Source organism: Musca vetustissima, unplaced genomic scaffold (assembly GCF_032173495.1).
Source record: "Musca vetustissima isolate MV318-11 ecotype Yass unplaced genomic scaffold, APGP_CSIRO_Mvet_v1 utg14086, whole genome shotgun sequence".
Classification (NCBI taxonomy): Eukaryota; Metazoa; Arthropoda; class Insecta; order Diptera; family Muscidae; genus Musca; species Musca vetustissima.
In genome coordinates, this window is record NW_026887531.1 from 489020 (window position 1) to 516453 (window position 27434).

Genomic DNA, 27434 nt, shown 5'->3' on the forward strand with positions numbered 1-27434 from the left:
ACATGCCGTTTTATTTATTTTTTTATTTATATTAGCCCGAACTCGTATAAAATATGTTAGAGTGAGACAAGCTTTATACACTCTCTCCAAAAAATTTAACCGATAATTTTACTGGAAATGAATTATTATTAAATAAAATCGATATTTAGTCACCATTCAGAAATTAACATTCAGTACGATATCTCAAAATGTATTTGATTTTATTTTGTTTCGCCAATTCATTAAAATATTCCGTTTTTTATAATGTAATATTGTCTGGGCGCTGTAAATTATCATGGTTGTAAGTTTCTTCAGAATCACAATCTCTAACTTTGCACATTTTATTTTATTTGTTTTTTGCAAAAAAATATTTTTTGACTTCCACAATTGTGTAATAATTGTACTAGTATAAATAATAACAAATAAGCGATAAACTAAATGCTTTCAATTGTTTGATTTTTTATTATTTTGCTTATGATTTCGAATTCCTAAACATTGCCGATAAGACGAATAATTGAAGAAAGCACATTTGGCAAACTGAGATTTCTATGAAGTATGGATGTACATATTTAACATATTAATGTAATCTATAAACTTACAACGATTTGTGTTCATATATATATATATATATATATAGATTGTATAATAATATGCGAAATGATGTACATATGTATATTTTATTATTAAAGGGAATTTCTAATTCAATTAGAATACCTTATTGATAAGTTATTGCAAATATTTATATTTCTATGTGTATTTTTTTCATTTCTGGGAATTAGGTCATAGTTTAAAAATTTGAGCTAATTCTCAATTTTATGTATTTGCAGTTTTTTACGCAAACAAACGCGAAGAAATTAATTGTTATTAAAAAAACAATGTCACCATGTTATAAAAACATATTTTTGGTTTTATTATTCGCAGCACATTATTATTAATTATTTAATTTTTATTTATTTTTTCAAGTTTATTATTTTTTTATTCTAACAAACATAACAACTGAATCTTACTTGAGCTCTCTTTTTCTTTTGCAAATCACTACTCTTTTTGAGCGAGTATATTGTCTATTTTTCCAAGTTCTTATCAAGTAGTTTAAATAAAATGTTTCCTCGTTTTGAACTTAACGGCACCAAAACTCAAATACGAATGAATTAATTTTCAAAATGTTCTTTGCTTTTAAGAGAGATCTTTTGCAAAGCTGTAGCTTATACACGAGCAATGTTCGACTGCTGTACACATATATCCCTTCGTGAGATTCTCAAAGTTTTGTTAGGTTTTGTGTTTATGATGGTAGCAGAATATGTTTTTTGTCTTTTGTTTTAACAAAAATGGGGGAAGTAGAATCCGCATTTGCCGGATTTTTATTGCCGCAATGAAAAAAAACGAAAACAACAAAAAAACAATGGATGCATTTCAGTTATAGTAAAGTGCAACATGAATGATGCCCAAGGCAGTCAGTCACACATACATACACACATACCGTTATGAACGCATGTTGCTGTATGTGAGTGATCTACAAGCTGAGGAAAACAAATGTGGGAGTTCATCTCATTTGTATTTTCTCTGACATGAAGAGAAATGACACTTCTTCGTCTGCACCGACATGTCATCTAAAAATAAAAGAATCTATAAATGTACAATTCTTTTACAGAATGGAGTCAAATTAAAATAAAAACAACAACAAAACAAATCGCTATTTGAAATAAAAAGAAATTCATCATCGTCATGTTTAACTTGACGTTGCTGAATGAAAACAAGAACAACAAAAATACTTTTGACCGGTATCCACGAGTGTTTATATCAAGTTCAAAAAATGTTGTAAATTATTTTGTGTTACAATAGAGGGGTGGATAAATATGTTTCCATCCACCCCTCTATTGTAATTCAATAAATACAAATAATTTTAAGGCATTTAAAATCTAATAATTGAAGTGAATTATCTATACATCGTTTTGTTTTTTATTTCTGAAATTTATTGTTTTCTTTTGCTTTACCCTGTACCACCATCATAATAGAGACCACTTCTGTCAATATTACTTATCCATCATCGTGCGGCACACACATTTGACACAAATAATTATTTATTTCTATATTAGGTTTGTTGCATTCATTTGTATTAATTTATTTGATGTTATGAACAACATTAAATGGACATAGAGTTCAAAAATGACACTTTAATATATATTTTAGTATGATGTATGTCGAATGGTTACTTTTCCTGTAATACAATTTTACAATGTAAGGTACGTTTAGATGTACGAAATCCACTCGCGCGTTAAAAAGTATACAAGGAAATCGCAACAGAAGTTTGTTGCCCTTTGGTTTACAATTTACTTGAATTTCCTAATGGGAACATCCTTTTGCAATGAAAAATTGTAATTTTCAACGCTATTTTTCGGTTTTATGCATGGGCAATGGCTCAATTGAAAAAAAAGACATGGAAGCGATAGCATTTTAAATTTGCAAGATTTCCTTTCATGTTTTTCAATTTTATTCTGAAAATTCAAAAATATTGCATTTTTAAAATAAGTCAAATTTATTGGTACAGTATTTTTCGGTTAATTGCACATCAAAATTTGCACAAATTTTTTTCAATTTTTATCCGAAAAATATGAAAAAATATTTGACCCATCATTTTTGGAAAAATTAACCGTAGGGTCAATTAACCGAAAAATACTGTATTTCGTCATGGCATATTACAGAAGGCAGTCTCATTTGAGAATTCGATGATGGCAACCTTTTTTAATTTGGAACTTATCTATCAACTTTGAATAATATGAAAAATAAATTGCATAAAACTCTATATATGTCGATTGGCATATTTTAAATAAATTAAATAAAATATTGGTCTATTCCCGTTCTGTAAGAATCTACTACTTATTACTACGATAACAAATTTTCCTTTATGTTATCGAAGAAAATAGTAAAATCTAGTAAATTCTTGCGGTATCGGAGAAGACCATATATTTTCTAAAGCTGAACATTGATCTCAAGATTTAACAATGAAAACAACCATCTTATATTTCTAAGTTTTAGAAGCAGGGAACTTCAAAATATTTATAAATATAAATTATTAAGCAATTTTTGCCACTGAACACTAGATATGCGTACATTTCGAAGGAAGATATTTTCATTTATATTTTGAAAGCCGAATACTGTCAAAGACAAATTTATGAAAAAATTGGAAACATATGACTACATGAGAGTACCTTGTATAATTATGCCATGTATCAAAATTGCTCTCCCTTTTCACCCTCTTTTACTGGACTTTGGGGTAAACAGACAACATCCACCAAATGTTGACTGATCCCATCCAATCCACTTAGATTTAAATGCAAAAAACGTCATATCCCCTTCAATTATTTAATTCCAATTCAATTTACAATTATGGATTTTGAGAGCAAACTTAAGAAGCAGTTGATCATCCTGGTTGACCTTATTAAAAGGCCTTGCATTTTCCAATTCTTCATTTTTTCTGTATTTTCAATTATTTAATACTATCACTCAATAGCGATTAGGTATTCACTATCACAACTGTTTTTATTAGGTATCCAGGCTCATTAAACGTACCCTTTCGCATTGCCATTGAACGTACCCCATATTTCTTTAGACTGGCAACGCCTGCCGTCTTCTCAACCGTTGACTATTATTATTAGAAGAAGCGCTAGCATACATTATCATTAATTACTGGTTGGCGGTATATATTTACAGTTTCAATGGCGTTTCAGGTAAGGTTTCAGGTTTTAAAACAAGCACCCCAACTAATATAATTTATATATTTTATTTAGTTATGACTGTCGCTGCCTAAACAAATAGGAAATTTTATAACAGCTGGTCACTTCTAACGCTTTCACCGAAAAACGATTTATAGAACCCTAATATAGACATTTTTTCAATTGTATTTCCATGTGATTGTCAATAGTTGTCAAACTATCCACTCCTGCATAGTCTTGTTCAAAATAGAAGAAAAAAAAACGCAGTTATGCAAGAAAATTAAACAAAGTATTAAAAGAAATACTAAATTAATGGCAATTGGAAATTAATAGAATTTAATCACTACTGAAATTCCAACAATTGGAGTAAAATGTATCGTTTATTAACGATTAATCGTGTAGCTGTGGAAAATTGTAGATTGGCATTGTATGGCAGAAAGCATGCGGTAATTGGACGGACATTTGTGGGTTTGTCTAGCAAGGAGCAACAACTGAACGGGCAAAGGATTTGTTTATCGGTATCGAGACATCAATTGGTGAAACAAGATGCACCACGCGTTGTCTATTCTCATTTGCAGAATAATATTAATTCTAAAATTTTGACAACTTCGGCGCATGATGCAGCCTTAACAGCCGGTCAGAGTAAGTAACGGTCATTAAGGGGAATAGCCGGGATAAAATGATACATTATGGAGTTTGGATTCTTTTAGCAAATTCAACATTGTTGGCCACCACCACCGCCACAACAACATGTGTGCGTAAACAATCAACAACACCAACAAATGTTGAAACATTAGAGAAGAAGAAGAAGAAAAAACGTAAATTGCGCTATTCTAAATACGTTGAATTGTTGGAAGGTATTGTTTATAAAAATATTGAGAAAATGTTAAAAGTATTATTAAATTGCATTATTATTTTTAGTCGTCGATGGAGCCGCCAATGTTCGCAAATCGAAGGTACAACGCCTGAGAGCAAAGAAATTACAGGATTTTGTTGCAAAAACTCAACAGGAACTGATTAAGAAAATTGTTAATAAAAAGCAAAAGGCAGCAACAGAGGAAGGTACCAAAAAGAAAAGCAAAGCCAAAACGGCACTAACCATGCAACCGATTGAATATCAAAAAATCAATATGGAAGTATTGGATACATCTCTGCTGGAAGCTGGAAGTTATGATGATAAACCAATGATATTTTTTGGCAAAGACGATGAGGATTTAGTAACGAGAAAAATACTTCAAAGTCCTGAACAAATTGACAGGATAACAAAGTCTTTCCAGAATTTTAGAGATATCATTGAAAGTTTGGAACAGGAGCACATGGATCATGAAACGTTTAAGTAAGGAAATTAGTATTATCCCTTTTTTAGATACATTTTAAAAACTCTTTACTAGTCTTAGTGCACCCAAACATGCTATGCCAGAGGAGATTATCGATCCATTGGATTCGTCTGAACCGTATGTAAATCCTGATATCATTGATGAATCAACAAAAGTTAGTAAAACAGCCAATGTTACCGAAAAATCAAAGCCAAGGTAAGTGGAGGAGAACATTTAAGAGAATTCTTAATTTAATTTATTTCCATATGCTTTTCTACAGATTTAAATCCAAAATCCATTTGAATGAAACCCAAGAACGTTTAGCCAAAGAACGAGCTTTGCGTTTGAATCTTAACACATATTTAAATGTGTGTGTTTCTGTGGGTCTACTGAATCGAGCACTATCCACCCTCCTGACATATCGCCAAAAAGCACTAAAGAATAATTCTACAAACAATTTAATAACCATCGATCTGTACAATATTCTTTTGCACGGTTACGCAGAAAAAGGCAACTTTGAACGGTTTCGTGACATATTCAAACTAATTGAGGAGGATGGCTTGCAATTCAATACCCAAACTTTTGCCGCTATTTTTGAATGTCTTGGTCGTCTCGAATCTTCCGAAGCCAATGTTATGAATATACAAAAGGCAATTAAGAAAGCTGAAGAAATGGGTTTCACTTTAAGTGAAATCATGGATAAATCCTATTTTATAGCTGATCAACGTGATATTGCCTTAGATGCCATACAAAGGGTTTTACCGGATTTTCAGCCTGCCTACACGCCACCTGTTTTGGAATATAATAATACTCTGTTGAACACTTTCAATGAACAAATTCAACCAGCAACTGATATGGAAGTTAATGCTGCACACTCTCAAGAAAAAGTTCCCGGTTCAGAGATAATGAATTCTAAAATGGGCTATAGTAAAGAACAACTGGAAGAAATGGCCAGAGAACAATTGAGGATTGAACTTGAAGGCAGTGTAACAATAAAATCTATTGAAAAAACCAAGGAATTTACAAACACCGAGTTATGTGTATGTGTAAATTAAGTTATTTTGAATTTAAGTTATTAATATGCCATTTTTTACAGCGTGAAAAATTGAAAGAAATGGAAACCCAATGGCGTAGCCAAATTTGCAATGCCATTGCTCGGGATTTAAATACCCTGAAAGCCCAAGTACGCTACAAACCCAATGGATATATGAACTATTATACCTATTTGAATACCCTGGACAGTTCACAATATGCCGATATTTTAATACGTGAAATTTATAAACTTGCGGAGGGTTCCGAAACATTTAGCCCCACTGTGGGTCAATTGTATAAAGAATTGGGACAGAAAGTACAACAGCGGTATGTAGATTGGAGTCCATTTTAAAACTGTTGCTAATGATTTTTCTTTATTTTCAGTTTCCAAATAGAGCAGAAAAAGAAAAATGGTATATTAGAAAAAATTGGTGACATCTATAGTTCATACTGTGATATTTGGGATCATGGCAATAGCAGTGATAATACCCGTCAAATGTGGCAACGCTTGGTACACAAAGAACGTGCCACAGGCCCAAGTATGGACATAAAAGAAGTTGCCTGGCCAACAAATGTTCTGACTGGTGTCGGTCGTTTCCTTTATAATATATTAATGCGTGATATAAAAATCGATTCGTATTGTATGCGTCAGAATCAAAAGAGCGGTCAACAAAATTTACTACCAGCCTTTTATACACTGTTTCGTAATCAGGGACGTTTGGTCAAAGAGGAAGTTAAACCACATCCCGTGTTGGCAAGGTATTTTATATCACTGATATATTTTATTCTAGAAGATTGTATAACAATTTTCATTTATTAGATTACTACGTGCTTCGCGTCGCCAAACATTGACATTTGATTCAAATTTGGTGCCAATGCTATGTCCACCTCAACCCTGGAGTACACCACATAATGGTGGTTATTTATTAAATAAATCCGATTTGATACGTTTACCCTTACAGGTGAGTGAGATTTTATGATAAAACATGAAAAGACTCATTACATAAAATATGTTTCTTTTTATTTTATAGGCCATACAACAATGGGAACGTATTAATTCCATGAATCCACAAAATATATATCCTGCCTTAGATTCTCTCAATCAATTAGCTAGTGTACCATGGCGCGTTAATACAGATGTAAATATATTTATTTTATTGCAATAGATTGTTTTATCTTTCAACTAATGGCATTTCCAATACTGTTGTTTAGGTTCTTGATGTCATTATTGAAGTTTTTCAAAATGGTGGCGACGACAAACTTGATGTACCCCAACCGCCTAGCTCTTTACCTGCCCTTCCATCAATTCCTAAAAACGATGCATCAATATCGAATGCGGATCGTGCAAAATTATTCAAAGATAAAATGATCCATAGACGTAAACAGGCTGAAATGTATAGTTTATGGTGCGATACATTATACAGATTATCATTGGCGAACCATGTGAGTATAGCACAACAATTATATATAGAATGTAAAATATGATAAATTCATTACATGCCTTAGGAGAATTGCAAGATAATGAAGTCATCACTTGTCATTGGAGAATTAGATCTGTAGAGTATGTAATTAGAGTGTTGTAAAACGTAAAAAAAATGGTTCAGGAATATGATAGGAAACTAGTGTGGTTTATGAATTTGCTATTGCAATTTTATCTCCTGTGGTGGTTGGAGTGCAGGATACACTATCCCAATTAAAATGAGAAAATATCACTATAGATTAGTCCTGATATAAGTCATTATTCTCACAATTAGTTCAAATATCGTTTTTACATATTTATTCGTTGAGGGAGATAATCCAGAAACGAGAGCTAAAGATTTGAGAAATTCACATCTTGTATCTCTTTTTGGGATATTGGCCTCAAAAGTTAACAAAAGATCAGTGTGAGGATGCAATAGTCTGCCGTGGTGATTACATTATTTTGAAGGATATTATTTTGTGGTGTATTCGTTTTATAAAACATTTTCAACAAAATATTTTTTTTTTTACAATTTCTACTTTCAGTTCCGCGACAAAGTTTTTTGGTTACCACACAATATGGACTTTAGAGGACGTGTCTACCCGGTACCGCCACATCTCAATCATTTGGGTTCAGATTTAGCCCGTTCCATGCTCATATTTGATCAACCCCAGCCATTGGGCGTCGATGGTTTCAGTTGGCTGAAATTACATTGTATAAATCTCACTGGCCTTAAAAAACGCGATTCGGTTAGAGAACGTCTCCTCTATGCCGAAGAAGTAATGCCGGAAATTTTAGATTCTGCCGATAATCCTCTTACCGGTCGTAGATGGTGGGCAAAATCAGATGAGCCCTGGCAAACGCTGGCCTGCTGCATAGAAATAGCCAAAGTTCACCGTTCACCCAATCCTGCAGAATACCTCAGTCGTTTCCCCATCCATCAAGATGGTTCGTGTAATGGTTTACAACATTATGCCGCTTTGGGTCGGGATAAAGCGGGTGCTATCAGTGTAAATTTGGCTCCCTCAGAAACACCAAATGATGTATACAGTGCTGTGGCAGCTTTAGTCGAGAAATCACGTAAGCGTGATGCGGATAATGGTCTGCACGTGGCAGAGGCTCTCAATGGCTTTGTTAAACGTAAGGTTATTAAACAGACAGTTATGACGACGGTTTACGGAGTGACACGTTACGGAGCACGCTTACAAATCGCTCGTCAACTAAAGGATATTGACGAATTCCCCAAAGATTGGGTCTGGCCCGCCTCCACATATTTGACAACTAAAACATTTGAAAGTATACGTGAAATGTTCACGTCGACACGTGAAATTCAAGATTGGTTCACCGAGTGTGCTCGACTAATATCCGGTGTTTGTGGCAAAAATGTCGAATGGGTAACACCATTGGGTTTGCCGGTCGTTCAACCGTATAATCGTCAGGAGCACAAACAAATTCCCAAACCAAATGTTCGTGTATCGGAGGTAATGGCCACCGATATGTATGAAAAACCAAATGTTATGAAACAAAAGAATGCCTTCCCGCCGAATTTCATTCATTCGCTGGATTCATCGCACATGATGTTGACGTCATTGCATTGTGAACGTGCCGGTCTCACGTTTGTCTCGGTGCATGATTGCTTCTGGACGCATGCGTGCACAGTGCCCGAATTGAATCGCATTTGTCGCGAGCAATTTGTGGCTTTACATTCACAGCCAATATTGGAGGATTTATCGGAATTCCTAAAAGAAAAATATAGTTTTAGAGAGGGGTAAGTTGTGTTTGATAGAAACCAATAGTTTACAAAATATTTACAATTCTTTATTTTATTTTTTTCAGAGAGTTTAGCAATGACTATTCAGCTGAAGACTTATCGAAACGAAACTTAAATCGTGTACTTTGTCAAATGCCCCAGAAAGGCGATTTCGATTTGCGCAATGTTTTGGACTCTGTATACTTTTTCAGTTAAACCTAACCCCCGAACGCTTTTTTTTTGTTAAGTTTTATTGTTAGCATTAGGGAGTGGGGGATCTTTGATAGATAATATCCCCCGGGTTCCTTAAATTGTAGTCTTTAGACCAAAAAATAAAATAAAAAAAGTAATTGGCTTTAAAAGTATTTAGTTGAGTTAGAAGATAAATTTATACAATGTTCTTTGTAAGAATTTAATTTATAAAAAAAAAATAAATAACACAAAAAATAAACGAATATTGAATCTTTTAAATTGTTGATGTTTTTTATTTAAAAAAATAAATAAATGAAATGGATGAGTCTCATTTTTAAAAGGACACATAATCTTCTGTTATATCCACTATCGATCCCTGCCCGTTTTGCGTATTTTGAAAGTTCCAGGGGCATTTTTTGAGGAGAATCGGTTGTAATTTTATTTTTGCCTCCTCATGATTCTACTTTGACTTGGTTTTCTGTATTTAAAATATACTCACCCACCCCCCTCAATGATGTATTTTGTCCTTCGTCAAGATGCTGTATAGGCTGTGTTGAATTATATTTTTTTCCATATTTTCTCGTTTTTTATTATGTGAATTATATTTGTTTTTCTTGTTGTTTTTGTTGTGGTAATTTATTCATTATCATTTTTTATGTTTTTTAATATAAATTAATAATATATAATATATATACGAGAATCTAATGCTACATTTGTTTAAGACACTTTGTTTTGTTTCCATATTAAATATTACTATTTAGTTGTTGTTGTGTTTTCTGTATTATTAATATTATTGTTTTTGTTGGTTTTTTTTCTTATATTCTTACTTCTTGTGTGTGTGTGTAATGTGTACTGCTAATTTTCACAATGGAGATTGGGGGAAGTGGTTAAAAAATCATACACAAGGATTTGGGGGGTTTTGGAAAGGAGAATATTTGTTGTATATATATATACCTTGCTTAAGCTTAACAACTAATTGCTTATATGTTTACATATCTTCTCTTATATATAGCATATGTATGTAATGTGTTTGTATTAATAACTACATAATCGTAACACATAAAAGCCATTTATTTTGTTTTTTTTTTATTTGAAATAAATTGAAAATACAAACTAAACAAAATCTGAAAACGTTTTGTTTTTTTTTTTCAAGGAAATGGAGGGCTTTTTATATCTATATATATGTGGAGGATTCTGTTTGTGTATTTTTATAAATTTGTTTATTTATTTTTTTTTTTTTTGCAAAAAAATATTTTCTTCCAATAGCCTTATTTTTTTCCATTTATAAATACTTAGCAAAAATAGTATTTGTGTAAGTGGTTATTTACATTGTTTTTTTTTTTTTTTAATTTTCATTGAAAATCTTATTCACAAATTATTGCATTTTATTTCATCCGAAAGTCTTAAGCTTTCTTCTTGTATTTTAATCGAAATATAATTGTGTGTATATATATACAAAAGAACAAACGCATGGCGTAATTTTTCTATATTTTTGTTGTAGTTGATTTGAAATCTTTTGTTTATCGAGCGGGGGTTTGAAAACTTATTTTTTGTTTTTTTTTTTTAATTTTATTAAAGGCTTAGGTATGGGAATGGTTAATTTGGGATTATTTCATTAAAATAAAAGAAGGACTTAACTCCAAATGAAAAAAGAGTAGAGGCTTATGTAAAGATCATAAAATTCCTAGAACTATAGGCGTAAACTTCCATAACGCTTCTTTCAGACAAATTTTAATTTCAGTAAAATCTAGATAATCGCCACACAAAAAATGAAAAGAAAAATCTCCAAAAGAAGAATATTCTCTAAGTCTCAAAATTTTTTAATTGAAAATTGCTACACATTGAGAATAGTCAAAAATTTTGAAATCCAAAACAAAATTCTTAATTCTATCCAGGGAGATTAATCACTAGAAGAACTGCCCCAGTTGCAGTTGGTTTAGAGTGCGTGAATATAGGAGATGAGAATCTGTGTATAAAATCGCAGTGGGAAATGTCGAAACAATGGTGGAAAAAAGTGGAAATCCCCGGAATAGATCATTCAGTAAGGATTGGAGCCCAGTGGCTTTGCCAGAGTCGAAGAAATAGTTGTCTGTGAATCTAGTCGAAAATTGCAGCTATAAACACAGACTCCATACTAGAAATCGGTTGTGGCACATTTTTTGAACAAGTGCGCTTAGGAAAAAAGTCTTTTTTTAATTTTTCAGAAAAACCTCTAGAGATACATTGGATGTGTTAAAAAAGCTGTCTTCAATTATTATAAATTGAATTGATCGTCTATCCAAATATTCATATATTCTCGGGTAGACTACAACAGATCTCCATAACTCATCTAAAATTATTGTTCCACTATGTCATCTTAGCTTCATATGAGTAAAAAAAGATATACGGGTGTGTAAAGAAAAATAAAAACATAATATATGTAAATTTTAAATACTTCTATAAGAAACTAGTTTCTTATATCAAATATTTATTTATAATTTAATTATTTCATATAATCATCCTCACACAAAGTAAAATACATACGTCTGTCTTGTTGTTGTTTATTGTTTTTTTATGTAATATTCAAATAAAGTTTTGCGATATAATAAATGAAACTATTTCCATATATTTTTTTTTATTTAGTGAAATTAAAAATTAAATCAATGATTTGCAACTTTAAGGAAACATAATAAGTATTTTATACCTAAGCCTTTTTTTGGAAACATGATATTTTTTATAAAGAATTTTGTATGTTGTGGTAGAGGGAGGGAGGGTGTGTTGTAATATAACAATTAGAATGAACCATGAATGCCAGATGAAATGTTTGTTGGTACATTTTAGATCAAGCAAAACATAATTGCATTCCTTAAAGTAAAAAACAGAGAAGGAGAGAAGAAACTAAATTTACAAATGTAAAAATTATATAAACAACCTAAATGGTAATATATTTCTTAAAACATATTTCTTTTTTTAATATATATGTTATTGTTATCGTTATTATTATTAATATTAAATATTCAAAAAACTTAAGGATATAAATGTAGCAAGGAGGGCTTTTTTACGCCCACCATTATCAATAATAATAATAATAATAATCGTATTTATAAGAATAAAGTTATTATTTTGTAAGAAATACAAAAGGAAAAAAAGTTATTATTAAAATTAAGAAAAAATTTAAAAAATAGCATTTTACAATATATACACATACTCCTACTACAACAATGAAATTATACTTTAATGATAGCTATTGTTGTTGTTGTGTGATTTCTTTTGTTTTTAAATAATAATAATAATAATAATAAAAAAGAAACAAATTTTAAATGAAATTATAAACATGTTAGGGTTCTATTTGCGTATTAATTGGGGAGGAGATTTTTGTTTATTTTTTTTACTTAAAACATAAATATAACTAACTATTTCATATATTTATTTATTTATTATTTTTTTGTTATTGCATTTCGTTAATTATTGTATATCATCATTTTTTTGTGTTTAGGTTTTGGGACAGATTTTGGTGTATTTGTTTTTTTGCATTTAATATTATTTGTCACAGAAATAATGTTGTTGAGAGATGGTGGTATGTGTTGGGTGTGTGTAAAGTGAAGCAGACGAAATATATATTTACAAAAAAATCATTATAAAAAGAAAAAAACATTTGAAAAATGTATTCATTGCAAAAGGAAATGTATTTTCTATAAAATATATATATATGAAATAAATTTATTTTCCTACATATTGGCTACATTTGATTTTTTTATTATTTATCGTTTTATTATTTATCGTTTTATTATTTATCGTTTTCCAAACATTTAATAGTTTATATTATTCTTCTTTATAATTTATATAGATCAATAACATAATCTTTTGTTTGTATGAATTACAAAGAAGAATAATTTATTATTATTAAAAGTTTGAAAAACAAAAAATATTAGAAAAAAATGTATTTTTGCAGCCAATATTAATATTTAGGAAAACAAATTTATTTCAAAAAAATATATTAAAAAAAAGAAAATGTAATCTGCATTGAAAAAAATTAAAGTTTATAATACATAGCAAATATGAAAGTGTTCCCGAGTCCTATACAAACCAAAGATATTTTTTTAACAAATTTAATTTTCTTAAAAAATAAAGAAATTTAATTATTTTTAGTTTTCAAATTTAATATGGTTTTTGAAAACGGAAGTTCAATTTATGATAGCATACAATGGCTTAAGGACCTCATTTCTTATTGCTCTGAAACCTTATATTTTGAGTCAATACAATTATGGGTCCAAAAAAATTGTCCTGGACAATAACCGTGAATTAAATATATGTAAACGTTATAGATATATTTTATAGAAAATACATTTCTTTTTTGTTTGCCGAAGGAGGAGACATTTATGGTATTATTACCACTACTACAACTTCCCCGGATATAAATCATGTTATTGGCAGCAGCTGATGCCCGAACACTGCGATGTGTACCAATTTTTTCATTATCACTTGGACTATTGCCACTAGACGACGCTGCAGCCGCTGATTTAAATATATGTAGAAGTTTATAGACATATTTTATAGAAAATACATTTCTCTTCTTTGCCAATTTCTATGCGTTTCTTTTTTTTCTAATTTTCGAATTTAATATGCCTCCAGAAAAGAGAACTCAAAATAAAACAAAAATGTTATAAAAAATAAAAAACAATTGACTAGAAAATTATAATGAAATTGTAGACAAAAGAAATTTTCTATGGGCATATTGTAATGGGGGAAATGTTTTTTTTTTTACGATGAGGACCGCGTAGTGAGTGACAGAAATGGTATGCATGATAGTAACAGCAGCATGGGTTGGGAAGGGAAAATTAAAGTTATGATAAAATATTTAATTTATAAATATATAAGAATTCTTTTATATATTATTGAAATATATTTACAATACTATGATTATTGCGTTTAATGACATTTAAGGCTCTTCGGGGGATGGTGGTATTATCATCACCAGATGTAGCGACAACATTTAAATGATCATCATCACCATCATCGTCGTCGTCGCCGATGTTGTTGTTGTCTTTCTTATTAGATTTGGTGGTAGTGGTAACTGAGGCCGATACAGCTGTTGCAGTTGTTTGCAAGGGATTCCTAATTCCATCCATATGTTGTGGCAATTGATCCACAAAATTATCCTCTTGTAGAAATTCCATAAAATGCATGTTGTTCTTTGTCGAGTTGTAGTTTTGTTCACCATCATCATCATCATCGCCACAATTGACTGGTGGTGTTGATATTTCCAACGCATGTTCACTCATTTCCGAATCAAAACTAAACTCCATGTGTTCAAATTCCATCATATTCAATATATTGTTGCGATGATTTCCCACGGTTTTATTGTTACTTTTCCTATTTGAATCGCGTTTGCTGCTGTTGTTGCTGCATCCCTCACTACCAACTGCTCTTGTTATATTCTTTTTATTAAATATTTCATCCACCACCTCCTCCTCATTGTTTGTTAGAGTTTCACCAATAACAATTGAGGGCGAAAGTTCCGCCTCAACATCGACATCATCGTCATTGAGAATATTGGTAAGACAAATGTTGAATTCATCGAAATCCACAAAATTCGATTGACGTTCTTCGGGTAGCAATAAATTTGCTGTTTCTGCAGCGGCCACATCATTGGCTAATGTCATTAATTCAATGGGCTCATTCTCATCAATGTCTTCTGCTCCCTGCTCATCATCATCAACACCACCATCATCAGTGTATCCGAAATATTGCTGGTTGGTGGTGGTATTCATCAGTTCTTTGGTCTCGTCAATGTCATCGTCATCCTCCTCTTCCACTAGCACTACCAACGACCTACTATTTGTTTTTTCATTCTGTTGTTGATCCTGCGCCTCGGACATATGGAAAATTGTGCTAAAATTGATGTTTGGGGAATGTTGTTCATCATCACCACGTACTCCCGCGTTCACATTATCATCCTCCTCATCATCATAGTCATCATCTTGGAATACGTAAAAGTCGTAATTATCCTCAGTTCCTATAGCCGAGGCGCAAGACAATGGTCACTTGTAGTCTCTGGACCCTCTTCTTCGGCGTCCTTCAGTCAACAAAGATTCTCCGATGACTGAAATGCAAAACAAAAATAAATATTGTAAATACAAAGAAGAAAAACACACACACGATCATCGACACTTACCAGCACTACGCGTTTTTCTGCGTGCCTCTGCAACACTTTCCGAATTAGCAACACTGCCAGCAGCAGCAGATTTTGAATGCCCTGTTGTTTTGGCGTGTACTTCATTGCCGCCGCTATTTGCTGTAGCCGTTCCAACCGCGGAGGCATTTATGGTATTATTACCACCACTACTACTTCCCCGGGTGTAAATCATTTTATTGGCAGCAGCTGACGCCCGAACACTACGGCGTGTACCAATTTTTTCATTATCACTTGGACTGTTGCCACTAGACGACGCTGCAGCCGCACCTGCTGCTGTCCCCACCACTGTGTTGGTAGTGTGGTGTGTATTATTTGTAGTTGCGTTGCTGGTGACAGTGGTGGTATTCGTGGTTGCCCCTTGGGTAGCACCTCGTGTTACATGCGCTGAATTTGTTGCATTGGATGTTGGTGTTGTTGCTGTACTCTCATTCGCTTGATTTCCATGGTTGTTGCTGGAGTGATGCTTTTGAGTTTTTGTAGAATTAACACCACTGGACTCATTATTGTTATTATTGTTGTTGTTATTTGTTGCAGCTGAGTTGCTTATTATATTGTTTGACGATTCTAGAAAAAAGAAAAGAAAATATTAATGTAATGTATTTTTGTTAAATCTGAATTTTTTTTTTTTCTAAAAATACTCACTATTATGTTGATGCTGCTGATGATGAGCACGACTATGTCTTGTAGTCTTTTCCGTGTTATTTTCCAATACGGTTGTAGTTGGACTACCACCGCTAGCATTACTGTTGTTGGAAACCAAGACATTTTGTTGATTAGACGATGAGGATGTTGTAGATGATTCAATGCTGCCAGCAGCTGCCGCTTTGGAATTTCTTACTTTTCCAGCAACCTCAATTAAAGGTTCATCCGAATCGGAAGACTCTTCCATCTTCTTGGTGGCACCAGTACTATTGGCAGAATTATTTTTATCCAAGCTTTCCGATTTTTTGTTATTAGATTCCGTAGTATTTCCTCCACCAACCGCCAACGATGATGATGATGACGACGATGATGTCGTCGAATTAGCAGCACCGCTGCCACTAGTTGTATTATTACTACCACTGCGAGCACGCTTAGCGTCCGATTCATTGAGACTGGCTGTGCTACTGCTATCCGATTCCAAACGTTTGCGTTTATTGTTAGACTGATGGTGTTGCTGCTGCGTGTGATGATTTGATGGAACTGAAGATGCTGCTGAATTATTGTTGCAGTTGTTGTTGTTGGATGTGGCATTTCTGGGACTAACACTGACACGTTCATGCAACGAAGATTTTGCAGCCATTACATGTTTATTTTTCGCTCCAGCATTTTGTACATTTGTTGTTGAACCATCAAGCAGTGAAGGACTTGATTTTACAGTGTCCATCGGGCTACCCAGACGACTGCTTGCCCTTGTACGAATGCGTGGCGAATCAATATCTGTCGGAATCATAGGAATTTCTATGGATATAGGTGTTAGGTTTATAGATAACTCCGTTGCTTTGGATGCAGCATCTTCCTTGTTGTTGGCGTTATCAGCAGTTGAATTTGATTTGTGTGACGAAGAATTGCTGTCCTTTTTGCTATTAATAGCCGTCTCTTCGGATTTGCTGGAGGAGTTCGATGAATCCTTTTCTTTGTTGTTTTTCTCCATAGATTCCACTTCCACCTTCTTGTCATAATTATTGTTGTAATTAACTTCCTTAACATGCTGCTGTTCACTCTTTTTTGTGGATGGATCCGCCGTCACATGGCTTTCAACGGTTGTCTTAGATTTGGCCATTGGTGTAGCTGGTGTCTCTTTATTAACATTTCCTCCTCCACCTTTGCTATTAATCTTATCCTCTTCTTCTTTGCGTTTTTCATTCTCTTTCTTTTCCTGCTCTTTGAGTTCTTTTTCTAGTTTTTCTTTGGCTGCATTTTCTTCCTCCATTATACTGGCCGTTAGATTTTTTATTAGTTCTTCATCATCGTCGTCGTCCTCTCCATGATGATAGCCATCCTTCCGCCGAACGGAATCATCCGCCGCATCGTCGTCTCCAAAAATTGACGAATGATCACCATTTACTTTGGGTGTGTCTATAGCCACCAGCAGTTTGTCATCGTTAGAACTTCCTGTGCTTGTATTTGTTCCCAACAAATGATCATCTTCGGTGAAGCCTTCCATTTTGGCCAAAGCCTTCTCAATTTCATCATCGGCAATGCTTATATCTTCGTTTGTCTTTGGTACCCCAGCTACTGATAAGGAGGGCGACGTCGTCGTCATTGTATTGGGGTTTGTATTGCCGCCAGATTTCGCCAGGATTTGTACTGGTAGTTTTTCCATTGGCATTTGTGGCTGTAATGACTGAGGACTACAAGATGTCAATTGATGGGGTGATTTTTCTGATAATGCATCCATGGACTCTATGCCACTATCCTCGCCCCCAGTACTGTTGGTATGTGCTGGCGTACCGCCTCCGGTACTTGCTGGTGAATTCCTTAAGGTTGTTGCAAGGGATATCGACGACGATGATGACGAGGTGGATGTATAGCTCATACTGGTGTTACTGCCGCCATTCGCAGCTGTCGATGTTGCTAATGTTGTCATCGTTGTTGCGCCACTAGTTATGGAATTCTGCAGACTGAGGGTTTCAGAGTTGCTACCCGCCGTTCCAGTTCCTATATTTGTCGTGCCAACCGGAGTTATGTCCGTTGTCTTTGTCGATACTACTGTCGATTGTGATGCAGTTGTGTTTACTGTGGTGGCGACGGTAGGCGTTGACGAATTTGAAGACGACGATGCTGAAGAAACTGCTACTACTTGGGTTGCCTTGATTGTAGTGGTGGTACCTTGCAGCAATGTTGCAGATTTTGATGTACTGTAACTGGCGGCATTGGAGGCACCAATCTGTACAGATGGAATAGATGATGCTGTTGACACCGCCACAGGTTCATTTGACTTTACCAGTACATGCTCTATAACCTTTCCGGATGCATCCTTTCTTTCTACCTTCGTGATTTCCACCCGCTTCAAGGTTGTAGCACTGGGTAACATTGTCACAGCAGCTGCGATCATTTGTTGTTGTGTCTGCTTTTCGGCCAGTGCAGCTAGCTGCTGCTGTTGTTGTTGTTTTTGGAATTGCAATTGTTGAACCGCCGTAATGTACGACGGTGGCTTATGGTTTTTTGTTAAAGCTTTTCCCTGAATTGGTGTTATAGTCGCCGTCGTTTTCAAGTTGTGTTTCAGACCACCAGCTGTGATACCAATGCCCCCATCACTGCTGCCACTACTTCCGCTGCCACTACCGCTTCCATTTGGATTAGCAATTGTACTTAAAGTAATGCTATTTGGTAGTGAAGTTATTTTGGCCAGCTGCTGTTGTGTTGAGGGTTGCAACAACTGTTGTGGTGGCAAATGACTTATTGTTCCAATGTTACTGGAGCCCAGACCTTGACTGTCGGCCACCAGGGACATTGACTGAGATTTATTGTTATCTAAACTTTGCATGGCACTAATGGTTATACCATTTATACCCGACAGCAATGATGCAGCAGTGGTCGTCTGTTGACTGAGCATTTTGCTCGGTTCATTGGCGACATTGGCGGTGGAGGAGCTGGATGATGAAGAGGAACTAGTAGGGGATGCTCCATTCATTTGTGGTGGAGTTGATTTTATAATGTGTTGTACAATTTTTGGCTGCTTGGGTTCACTAGCACCCGCACTTGCGGCACCACCACCCCCACTACTTGGATCCTCCATAGCAGGAGCTGTCGTCGCATTTGTGTCCTGGGAGGAAGCAGATACATTGTGTGGCCTTTTCAACTGTGATGGAGTTTTTAATTTATCACCACTACTATTGGCATCCTGATCGTGGTGGTTGTTATTGGTATTTTGAGCTTTCTTGCGTTCCTTGCGAGAGTTCTTAATAACAATGGAATTTTTGCCACCCCGCAAGCTAATATGCAACGGTGGAACCCGGGGTTCTTCTGTGGGTGTGGTGGCCGGCGTTGTGGCTGCTGTACTGCTTGGCGTGGTGTTTGTACTACTTGTGCTTACACCAGACGATGAAGGTTGGGGAAACATGTTCTCACCTTGTTGTTGGTGCATGGGGTATTGTGGAGGCGGGTTTGTTGGAATTTGTTGTTGTTGATGCTGCGGCTGCTGCTGCTGTTGTTGCTGCTGTTGAGAATTGCTAAAATTTACATTTTGCTGAAAATGGGAATGCAGGCCTTGTTGTAGCTGCTGCTGTTGTTGCTGCTGTTGCATAACACTATTCGACAAAAGCTGAGCATTAATTTGAGACTGTTGCTGCTGCTGTTGTTGTTGCTGCTGCTGCGACACATTATCACTACCGAAGGAAACATCTACCTTGTAAGCAGGTGAAACAGGTTCCGATTTTTCCAACTTTAGGCGTAATTTTATTTTTTCTGTAGTCACCATGTTTGCCGAACTTTCGATTTGGGCATGATTCATCATTGGATTGCCGCCAGTACCAGTTGGAGTTTGCATCATAGGCGTGCTCAACATCGTGCCACTGCCGGAAACAACACCGCCAGACCCTGGAGTACCTTTTGCCAACTGAGCTGCCGCAGCCAGGGCTGCTTTGGATTTTGTGCCCGCTTTAGCGCGTTCCTTTTTCGGTTTTGGTGTACTGGCATTGGCCTCTTTGCTCTTCTTTTCTCTAACACCCTGTTGCAACTTTTCTCTCAGCAAATTGTTTTTGGCCTTTTTGTTGCCACTCGTTGTTGTGCTGGCAATATTGCCAGTGCCACCCATTAACATGGCACCCACTGATGGTGATGAGGATGCCGACCGAGGTGAACCCATAATATCAACCTGCCCCCCAGCCCCTGACTTATTGACCATTGTACCGCCACTGCTATTGGATGATGTCGCCGCCGTTGCAGAGACATTCCTTGACTTTTTGTTCTTTTGAGATTTATTCGATATCAGTGAGTCCCGTGAACGCTCCGTATCCGATCCAGCACCCATGGGTAAAGGTGTTAATGTACCACTATTATTTTGGTCCAAGGCAGAGAGCTTCGATAAGGCGGTACTGCACGAATTTGAATTGGAGTCTTCAGAAAAATTAACAGAATTCGGTAAGAGGTCATAAATGCTGCCCGAGTTGGCGCTATTGTTTAGAGTAAAACTTGAATTTAGAGATGTATTGAGGTTAGGGTGTTGCTGCTGATGGTGGGGGTGGTGGTGAGGAGTGTTCATTGTCTCTTGCTCAGCCTCCGTTTCACTGTCATCGCTTGGACTAGGTTCCAATTCTCCAGTTAATGGATTTATAAGGAATTGTTTTTGTTGGGATTGTGGTCTAGTGCTGGGCGTGTTCGATAATGATGTTGTGGAGGACGATGCCGATACATTACTTAGATTGGCCATGTGTTGCTGCTGCTGTTGTTGTTGTTGCTGCTGCATTATAAATTGTCTTTGCAGCTGTTGTTGGTGTTGCTGACTTGAATTCATAAGAAATTGTTGCTGTTGTTGTTGAGGCACTGGATTTTGGTTCATGGATTGTGATTGTTGCTGATGAAGATGGGGATGGGTATGTTGTTGCATATTAGGCGCCTGCTGTTGCAGACGTTGCTGCAATATATGTTGTGATTGTTGATGTACCATTGTCCTTTGTTGTTGTGGCTGCGCCTGTTGCTGCATTAATTGACTACCCTGCTGTTGCTGCTGCGACTGCATCATCTGCTGCGGAGCCATATTCTGCTGTTGCTGCGATTGCTGCATTTGTTCCATTGCCAATGTAACATTTGGCGGTATTTGTTCATCGCCCGCCAACAGCGAAGATGCCGCAGCAGCCGTCTCATCAATATCCATACCTTCAATTAAATCCAGATCCAAATCTTTGGCATCCTGCAGCAAAGATTCCAATTCGTTTTTATCATCAAAACTCAAAGATGAATCGATATCACAGCTTAGGGTAGGCAGCAGGGCATCCAAATCGTTGGTGGTCAGTGCATCTAGTCCTGTCAACGAGATGAGATGTTCAGCCAACTCGTCAACATTGTTCGGATCCACTATGGCATTGCTGCCTCCTGACGCAGGTACATTGGTGGATGATGTTTGGCTTGCGGCAGCCATATTTACATTATTACCACCACCGCCATCAGTCGCCACCGTTTCGTTGCTTTTAGTAAGGGCAGGCGTAGCACCGGGCAATGAATTCGCAATATTGGAAATAATTTGTTGTTCTTGTTGCTGGGTCTGCTGCTGTTGCAAATTGTATTGCATTTGATAACGAGCAAACTCTTGGAAACTACTCTTTGTTTTGGAGTCCATGGGCTTAGTCAATGCCGCAGGCCATCTAGAAACGGAGGAGGAGGCTGAGTTGCCTGCTGCTGCTGTTACTTGATTGTAATCGGGTGGTGGTGGCGGCTGCACAGCATTTATTCCCGCTGTATTGGCAGAAGGTGAAGAAGGTACTGTGTGTTGTGTAGATGCAGGAACAGGCGGGGGCGGAGGTTGTGGCGCAGGGACAGCATTCACATTGTGCTGTATCGCTGGCGACGGACAAGGCGGAGGTGGCAGCAGTTGCTGTCCAATTTGTGACGTGTTGAGTGGGGATTGGGCGGGTGTGGTTGAAGGCGATGCTAGTTGTTGCTGCTGCTGCTGGGCATGTGCATGTGGAGTCATATGGGGGCTGTGTAACGAATGATGACTGGAGGCTGGTGAATGTGCAGTTGCTGGTGACATATTGCCAGCATTTATGGACATATATTGTTGCTGATGTCCGGGCGTCATGCCCATTAAACGCTGATGTTGATGTTGTTGCTGTTGCAATGGAGATGGGGGAGTTTGCTGCGACAAATTGCCTACTCGTACTTGTCTCATTTGTTGTTGCTGTTGCGTTACCAGCATTGCATTCGGGCCCATAGATTGCTGCAGTATTTGTTGTTGTGGCGATTGCTGCTGCATATAGCGTTGTTGTTGCTGCTGTTGTAGTACACCTGCATTGGCAGCCTGCCTTTGCAGCTGTTGCTGACGCAGCAATGCCGCTTGTTGGGGTGACATTTGTTGCTGTTGTTGGAAACGTTGCTGCTGTTGCTGGGCATATATACTGCTGCTGGGACTTACCATAACTTGCTGTTGTTGCGTCGGACCTTGTGTGTTACGCATGGCATTTGTCGCAGTGGGTGAAGAAGGCACGTTTAAACTATTATCAGGTGTACCCGGTGCGGCCAACATCTGTTGCTGTACCTGAGGTTGAAGTTGCTGCTGCTGTTGTTGTGTCATCATGAAATCTATACCCGGAGTACTTGTTCTCATGGGTGAATTCATGATATGCTGTTGGGGACTATTCATTGCAGCCATCATTGGGGACTGTTGCTGTTGTTGATGCATTAAGGCCTGCTGTTGTGATTGTTGTTGTTGGGGTGAAGTCAACGGTGATTGTTTCATATGATTTCCATTTTGAGATGACATCGAACTGTTATCATTCTGCAACAAATTAACCAAGAGTGGCGACGACATGGCAATGTTATTACTGTTGTTGCAACCTCCACCACTTGAAGAAGACAACATGGCATTTGGTGATGGTCCCGACGAAGAGGCAGCTACTACTCTCGAATGCAAATAGCTTGGTGCCTGCTTTGCCATCTGGGCATTTGCCACGGGAGAATTGGGGGAATTTACATTGCCTACACCTACACCCGGATATGGTGGGGGTGGTGGTTGCAAGAACTGCGCCTTGCCAGCTGGAGAACCAATAGTGGTTGTTAAAATTTCTCCACTTTGTGGATTTTTTATCACCTTCAGTGCAACATTTGGAGGTGGTCCCAATTGGCCGCTGCCCATCATTGATTGTTGCATACCACCACTGTTTCCTTGAAGACCAGCAACAGCAGTTGATGTACCGCCCGATGCCAACGGTATGCCACCTGGTGTTGGTACGTTTTGACTTCCAGGAGCGTTAAGGGCATTATCACGACCCTGCAGCACTCGAGCTTGGCGCATACTTTCAAATGGAAATTCTCTCGAAGTATTGCCAAACCCACCGGAGCCGACAACTGGTAATGGCGGCACGGGTACTTTACCATCCATAGGGCAAACTGTATTCGGTGATTTAAAAACACCCTGCTGTTGTTGCTGCAGCTGCTGCTGTTGCCCGGTGGGGCCATATGTTGGCTGTTGTTGTTGTTTAATAGCAGCATTACTCGTACTGGGTCCGCCAAGCATTATGTTTCTACGCTGTTGCATAATTTGTTGTTGGTGTTGCAGTGACATCGCGGTGTTGGTCTCACAAGGCCCCACCATATTTTGTCCGAAACCAACACCTGAAACAACATTTGTTCTATGTTGTTGTTGCTGCTGCTGTTGTTGTTGTTGTTGCAGTATTGAAGACGATGATTGTGGCAGTTGTTGATGCTGTGCTGGTGACATTTGTACAAATGCACTATTTGTACCAACACCACCACCGACAACGCCACTAACACAACTTCCTCCTGCACCAACACCCGCTGCAATATCTGCGCCCCCAACATTGAGTAATTGTGATAAGTCGCCAATATCACCACCGTCACTGACGGTACCACCTCCTCCGCCACTAACACCACCACCCAAAGACGTTCCTGACGTCTCAGGGCCTAAAATCGATGACACATCTATAACGTGAATGAGACAAGCGAATAAATAAATAAATCTGAAGAAAGGCGTCATCGATCGATTATACGTACCTGTGGGCTTTACATCGATTTGTTGTCCACCAACATTTAGTGATATCACAGAATCTCCTTCTAACTGTACGGAGCTAATGCCGAGAGCCCGTAAAGTTGCATTGCTCTCGGTTGCCAATTGGCGTAACCTCTGCGCCGCATCCTTAGGGATTTGCACTGTTATCCGCATGTACGGTTCAAGCTGCTGCAATTACATAAAAAATAGTTCTATTAGATAAAACAGTATAAGTTGTTTACGAATTCAAATATCTTGACATTTTTTATTTAAATTAACATCATTTTATCTTTAAAACCAAATATTGACCGATAAATCTGTACTGTGTAATAGTAAACATTGCTTTTCGAGACTGATTAATAATATAGATTAATACCCTAAGGGTTATGAGGAATTCAATGGTTTGCTAAGAAGGGTACGACCCTTCTCATAAATAAATTAAATGACCAACAATTTAGAAAACTACAAAAATTATAGTCACACCCTATGAAATTACTAAACCTCTCACATGTTTTATATCCTAATTGAAAGCGTTGCAACTCGTTAAAGGGTAAATAGGACCAAACATGATTAATACGGAAACTACCAGTTTGATTTTATTTTAAAATATGATGATCAATACTGCTTTGTGGACATTTAATACGGAAGGTTCGATTTAATATACAGACATACATACATGACGACATTATTTACTTGGAGAAGTTAATTGTTCCCGAGTTATGGACGCCAAAAATTCAGAGGCTTAAGTCTAGTTTAGAGTCCCCTCGAGGATAGTTTTGAAATTTTTACCACATGTAGTCCAAAGTTTCGTTGGGACCTTATATTTTCTTACGGTTTTTAAAAAATTGCTGACGCAATTTGGGTATCAATTTAAAGCGTTTGAAGTAGTCCTGATTACAAAAACACTATTCAAATTAAATGGAGATGCGATCGCGTAGCTGCCACCTGTCCATAGGAGAAAGTCTTAAATCCCCGGCCGAAGCCTGGCTACCCTCAAACACTTTTCTTTTTTAAAGAGATTCGGACGCGTAGCCGTAGTCACCATCTGTCCGTAGGTGAAAGTCCTAAATCCCAAAGAAACCCATACTGTTTTTCAAAATTAAAAAAGGGTCCCACGGAATTTTAGATATCTCAGAATGTGTGAACTTATTTTATAACAACTTTATATTTTTGTAATCAGGGCTTCAAACGCTTTAAATTGATACCCACATTGCGGTAGTAAATTTTACAATTCATGATAAAATACAAGGCCCAACGTAATTTTGGAGGCCCATATCTCCGGAAATACCGATTTCCGCAAAGAAAAAAGAATACCATTGTAATTAGGGCCCCAAGGACTACATTTGGTAAAAGGGCCCTAAACTAGACTTGTTCCCTAGCAATTTTAAACTGAATGGGAAATCCAGGGATTACAAAGAAACTCTGGAGGCCTTTATCTCTGGAATTAGGGACTTCCGCAAGAAAAAATTGATACCCCCGCCATAATATATTTAAAAGTAGACTTTTCTTATATAAAAATATTACATTAAAAAGGAGTTTTTGGTCTGGGGTATATTAAACACGTCTTCGCTCAGGGCCTTTTGTTTTTAGTGGACCGGCATTTTCCTGATATTGATTTATTACTAAATCTTGTATATAAAATGTGAATGTAGTTTTATTGAAAATAATTTAAGGTTTTCAACCTTAAATATTGTTTTTTTTTTGTTATTCTTTCTAATGAAAAGTGGTCACAGAAAGTTGCAAACTGCAATGCACAACCAGATTAATGCATTTTATTTACTCTTAAATATTATTATATGAAAAATAAAGAAAACAACATTATTTTGATTGTTTGCTGCTCTCATTATTTAGTGTTTACATTAGTGGGTTATGAATGAAAAAAAAAAATCCGCCTCGTTATAAAATTTTCTGGCAACTTTTCAATTGCACTCCAACTAATTAAACATGCGGCAACACTGACACAAAAGCAACGAGTTGACGAGCAAATTAATTGTTCTTTTTTCTACATAATTTACTTTTTTCTTTAAATGCAAATTATTGTCATCTGCTGGTCAATCGACATGCATTTGCATGCCGACTGTATAAACAATATAAAATGATCTCCTTGCTTTTTTAGACGCATTCACTTTTCTTGTAAAATATTTCGGGGGGAAAACCAAGTAATTTTTTTTTCTTCATCACATATTAACGATTATGGACCAACCAACCAGCCGACCGACCGACCATACACCAGCAGCATTCCAATACATGGCATATAACATTGCATGCATTAGAATGAGACAGCTATAGTGCACTCACTTTTGGTTGGAAACTTCGCATTGGAATAATTGGAACACACACACATACACTACTCTGAATTAATGATGTTATAAAAAAGTACAGGATTGTACAATTTTCTCTTGATTTGCCATGCACAACAAAAACAATTGTATATCCACCAGATGTATATAATTAAATATTTAAATTAGTATTAAATAATTGTCCGCCATTTTGATAAAACTCTACACACAAGAAGAAAAAAACTCGTCACAAGTTACTTGTTACTACTACGGGAAGAAAAAGAATAAAACAAAACGAAGAGTGAAAATTACACCGAGTAGCGAGTTGAAACTTGATTGAAAATAAACTAAATGCCAGGGTTGCCACACTTGACGCAAAAAAATGCGTCTTGCAATCACGTATTCCACACAACAGTGACGGGGTTCATTCGTTTGTTCGTTCTATTGTCAAAAACACAAATGGATAAACAAAAATATATGGGGGCTCGAATACGTCAACTTTATTCGTATTATTTATTAATCGATAAACATTTATTTTCTTGTTCACAAACTTGGTAGTTGTTCACTCAAAATGTTTCTAAACACTCGGTTATATATTATTTTGGTATGAATTTCCGTATAAACAACACAGCTTTCGTGCTAATCGGAAAACTGCTTTCCCGATATGCCAAATCAAATACAATCACAAAAGTTTGATTTTTTATTCATATATCAGTTTTTCATACGCAAAAAAAAAAATAAAACAGCACATTTTCTAAATCATATTCGCCACCATCGTGCCAATCCTATAAAAATTACCTGTTTAAGTTGCATATCATCACACGACACCAATCACGCTTGACGGGGATCTCTCCTGTTTTGTATGACTGACTGACTGACAGACTCCCTTCGAAGA

The 27434-nt window shown here is 36.3% G+C and overlaps 2 protein-coding genes across 2 annotated transcripts; one reads left to right on the top strand and one right to left on the bottom strand.

The window, feature by feature from the left end:
* The first annotated feature begins 4060 nt into the window (after positions 1-4060).
* LOC133335113 (DNA-directed RNA polymerase, mitochondrial) lies at positions 4061-9462 on the top strand. The gene is made up of 12 exons (XM_061543419.1): positions 4061-4331; positions 4400-4546; positions 4611-5025; positions 5081-5221; positions 5286-6045; positions 6102-6364; positions 6422-6796; positions 6858-6999; positions 7069-7176; positions 7250-7480; positions 8042-9264; positions 9333-9462. The coding sequence occupies exons 1-12, from the start codon at positions 4061-4063 to the stop codon at positions 9460-9462; spliced, it is 4206 nt and encodes a 1401-aa protein (XP_061399403.1).
* A 5909-nt stretch (positions 9463-15371) lies between these two features.
* Positions 15372-27399, bottom strand: LOC133335114 (serine-rich adhesin for platelets). Its single transcript, XM_061543420.1, has 6 exons — positions 27338-27399; positions 24266-24449; positions 19779-24193; positions 16256-19727; positions 15593-16177; positions 15372-15520 (listed from the first exon to the last, which is right to left on the bottom strand). The coding sequence occupies exons 1-6, from the start codon at positions 27350-27352 to the stop codon at positions 15459-15461; spliced, it is 8733 nt and encodes a 2910-aa protein (XP_061399404.1). The 5' UTR covers positions 27353-27399; the 3' UTR covers positions 15372-15458.
* Positions 27400-27434: the final 35 nt, after the last annotated feature.

Bases quoted from the DNA above. Each gene is read 5' to 3' on its own strand.
- LOC133335113 (XM_061543419.1), top strand. From the start codon at position 4,061: ATGTATCGTTTATTAACGATTAATCGTGTAGCTGTGGAAAATTGTAGA. The intron at 4,332-4,399 runs GTAAGTAACGGT...GGATTCTTTTAG, and splicing joins AGCCTTAACAGCCGGTCAGA to CAAATTCAACATTGTTGGCC. The intron at 7,481-8,041 runs GTGAGTATAGCA...TTCTACTTTCAG, and splicing joins GATTATCATTGGCGAACCAT to TTCCGCGACAAAGTTTTTTG.
- LOC133335114 (XM_061543420.1), bottom strand. The intron at 24,194-24,265 runs GTACGTATAATC...TTCACGTTATAG, and splicing joins AATCGATGTAAAGCCCACAG to ATGTGTCATCGATTTTAGGC. The intron at 15,521-15,592 runs GTAAGTGTCGAT...TTTGCATTTCAG, and splicing joins CAGAAAAACGCGTAGTGCTG to TCATCGGAGAATCTTTGTTG.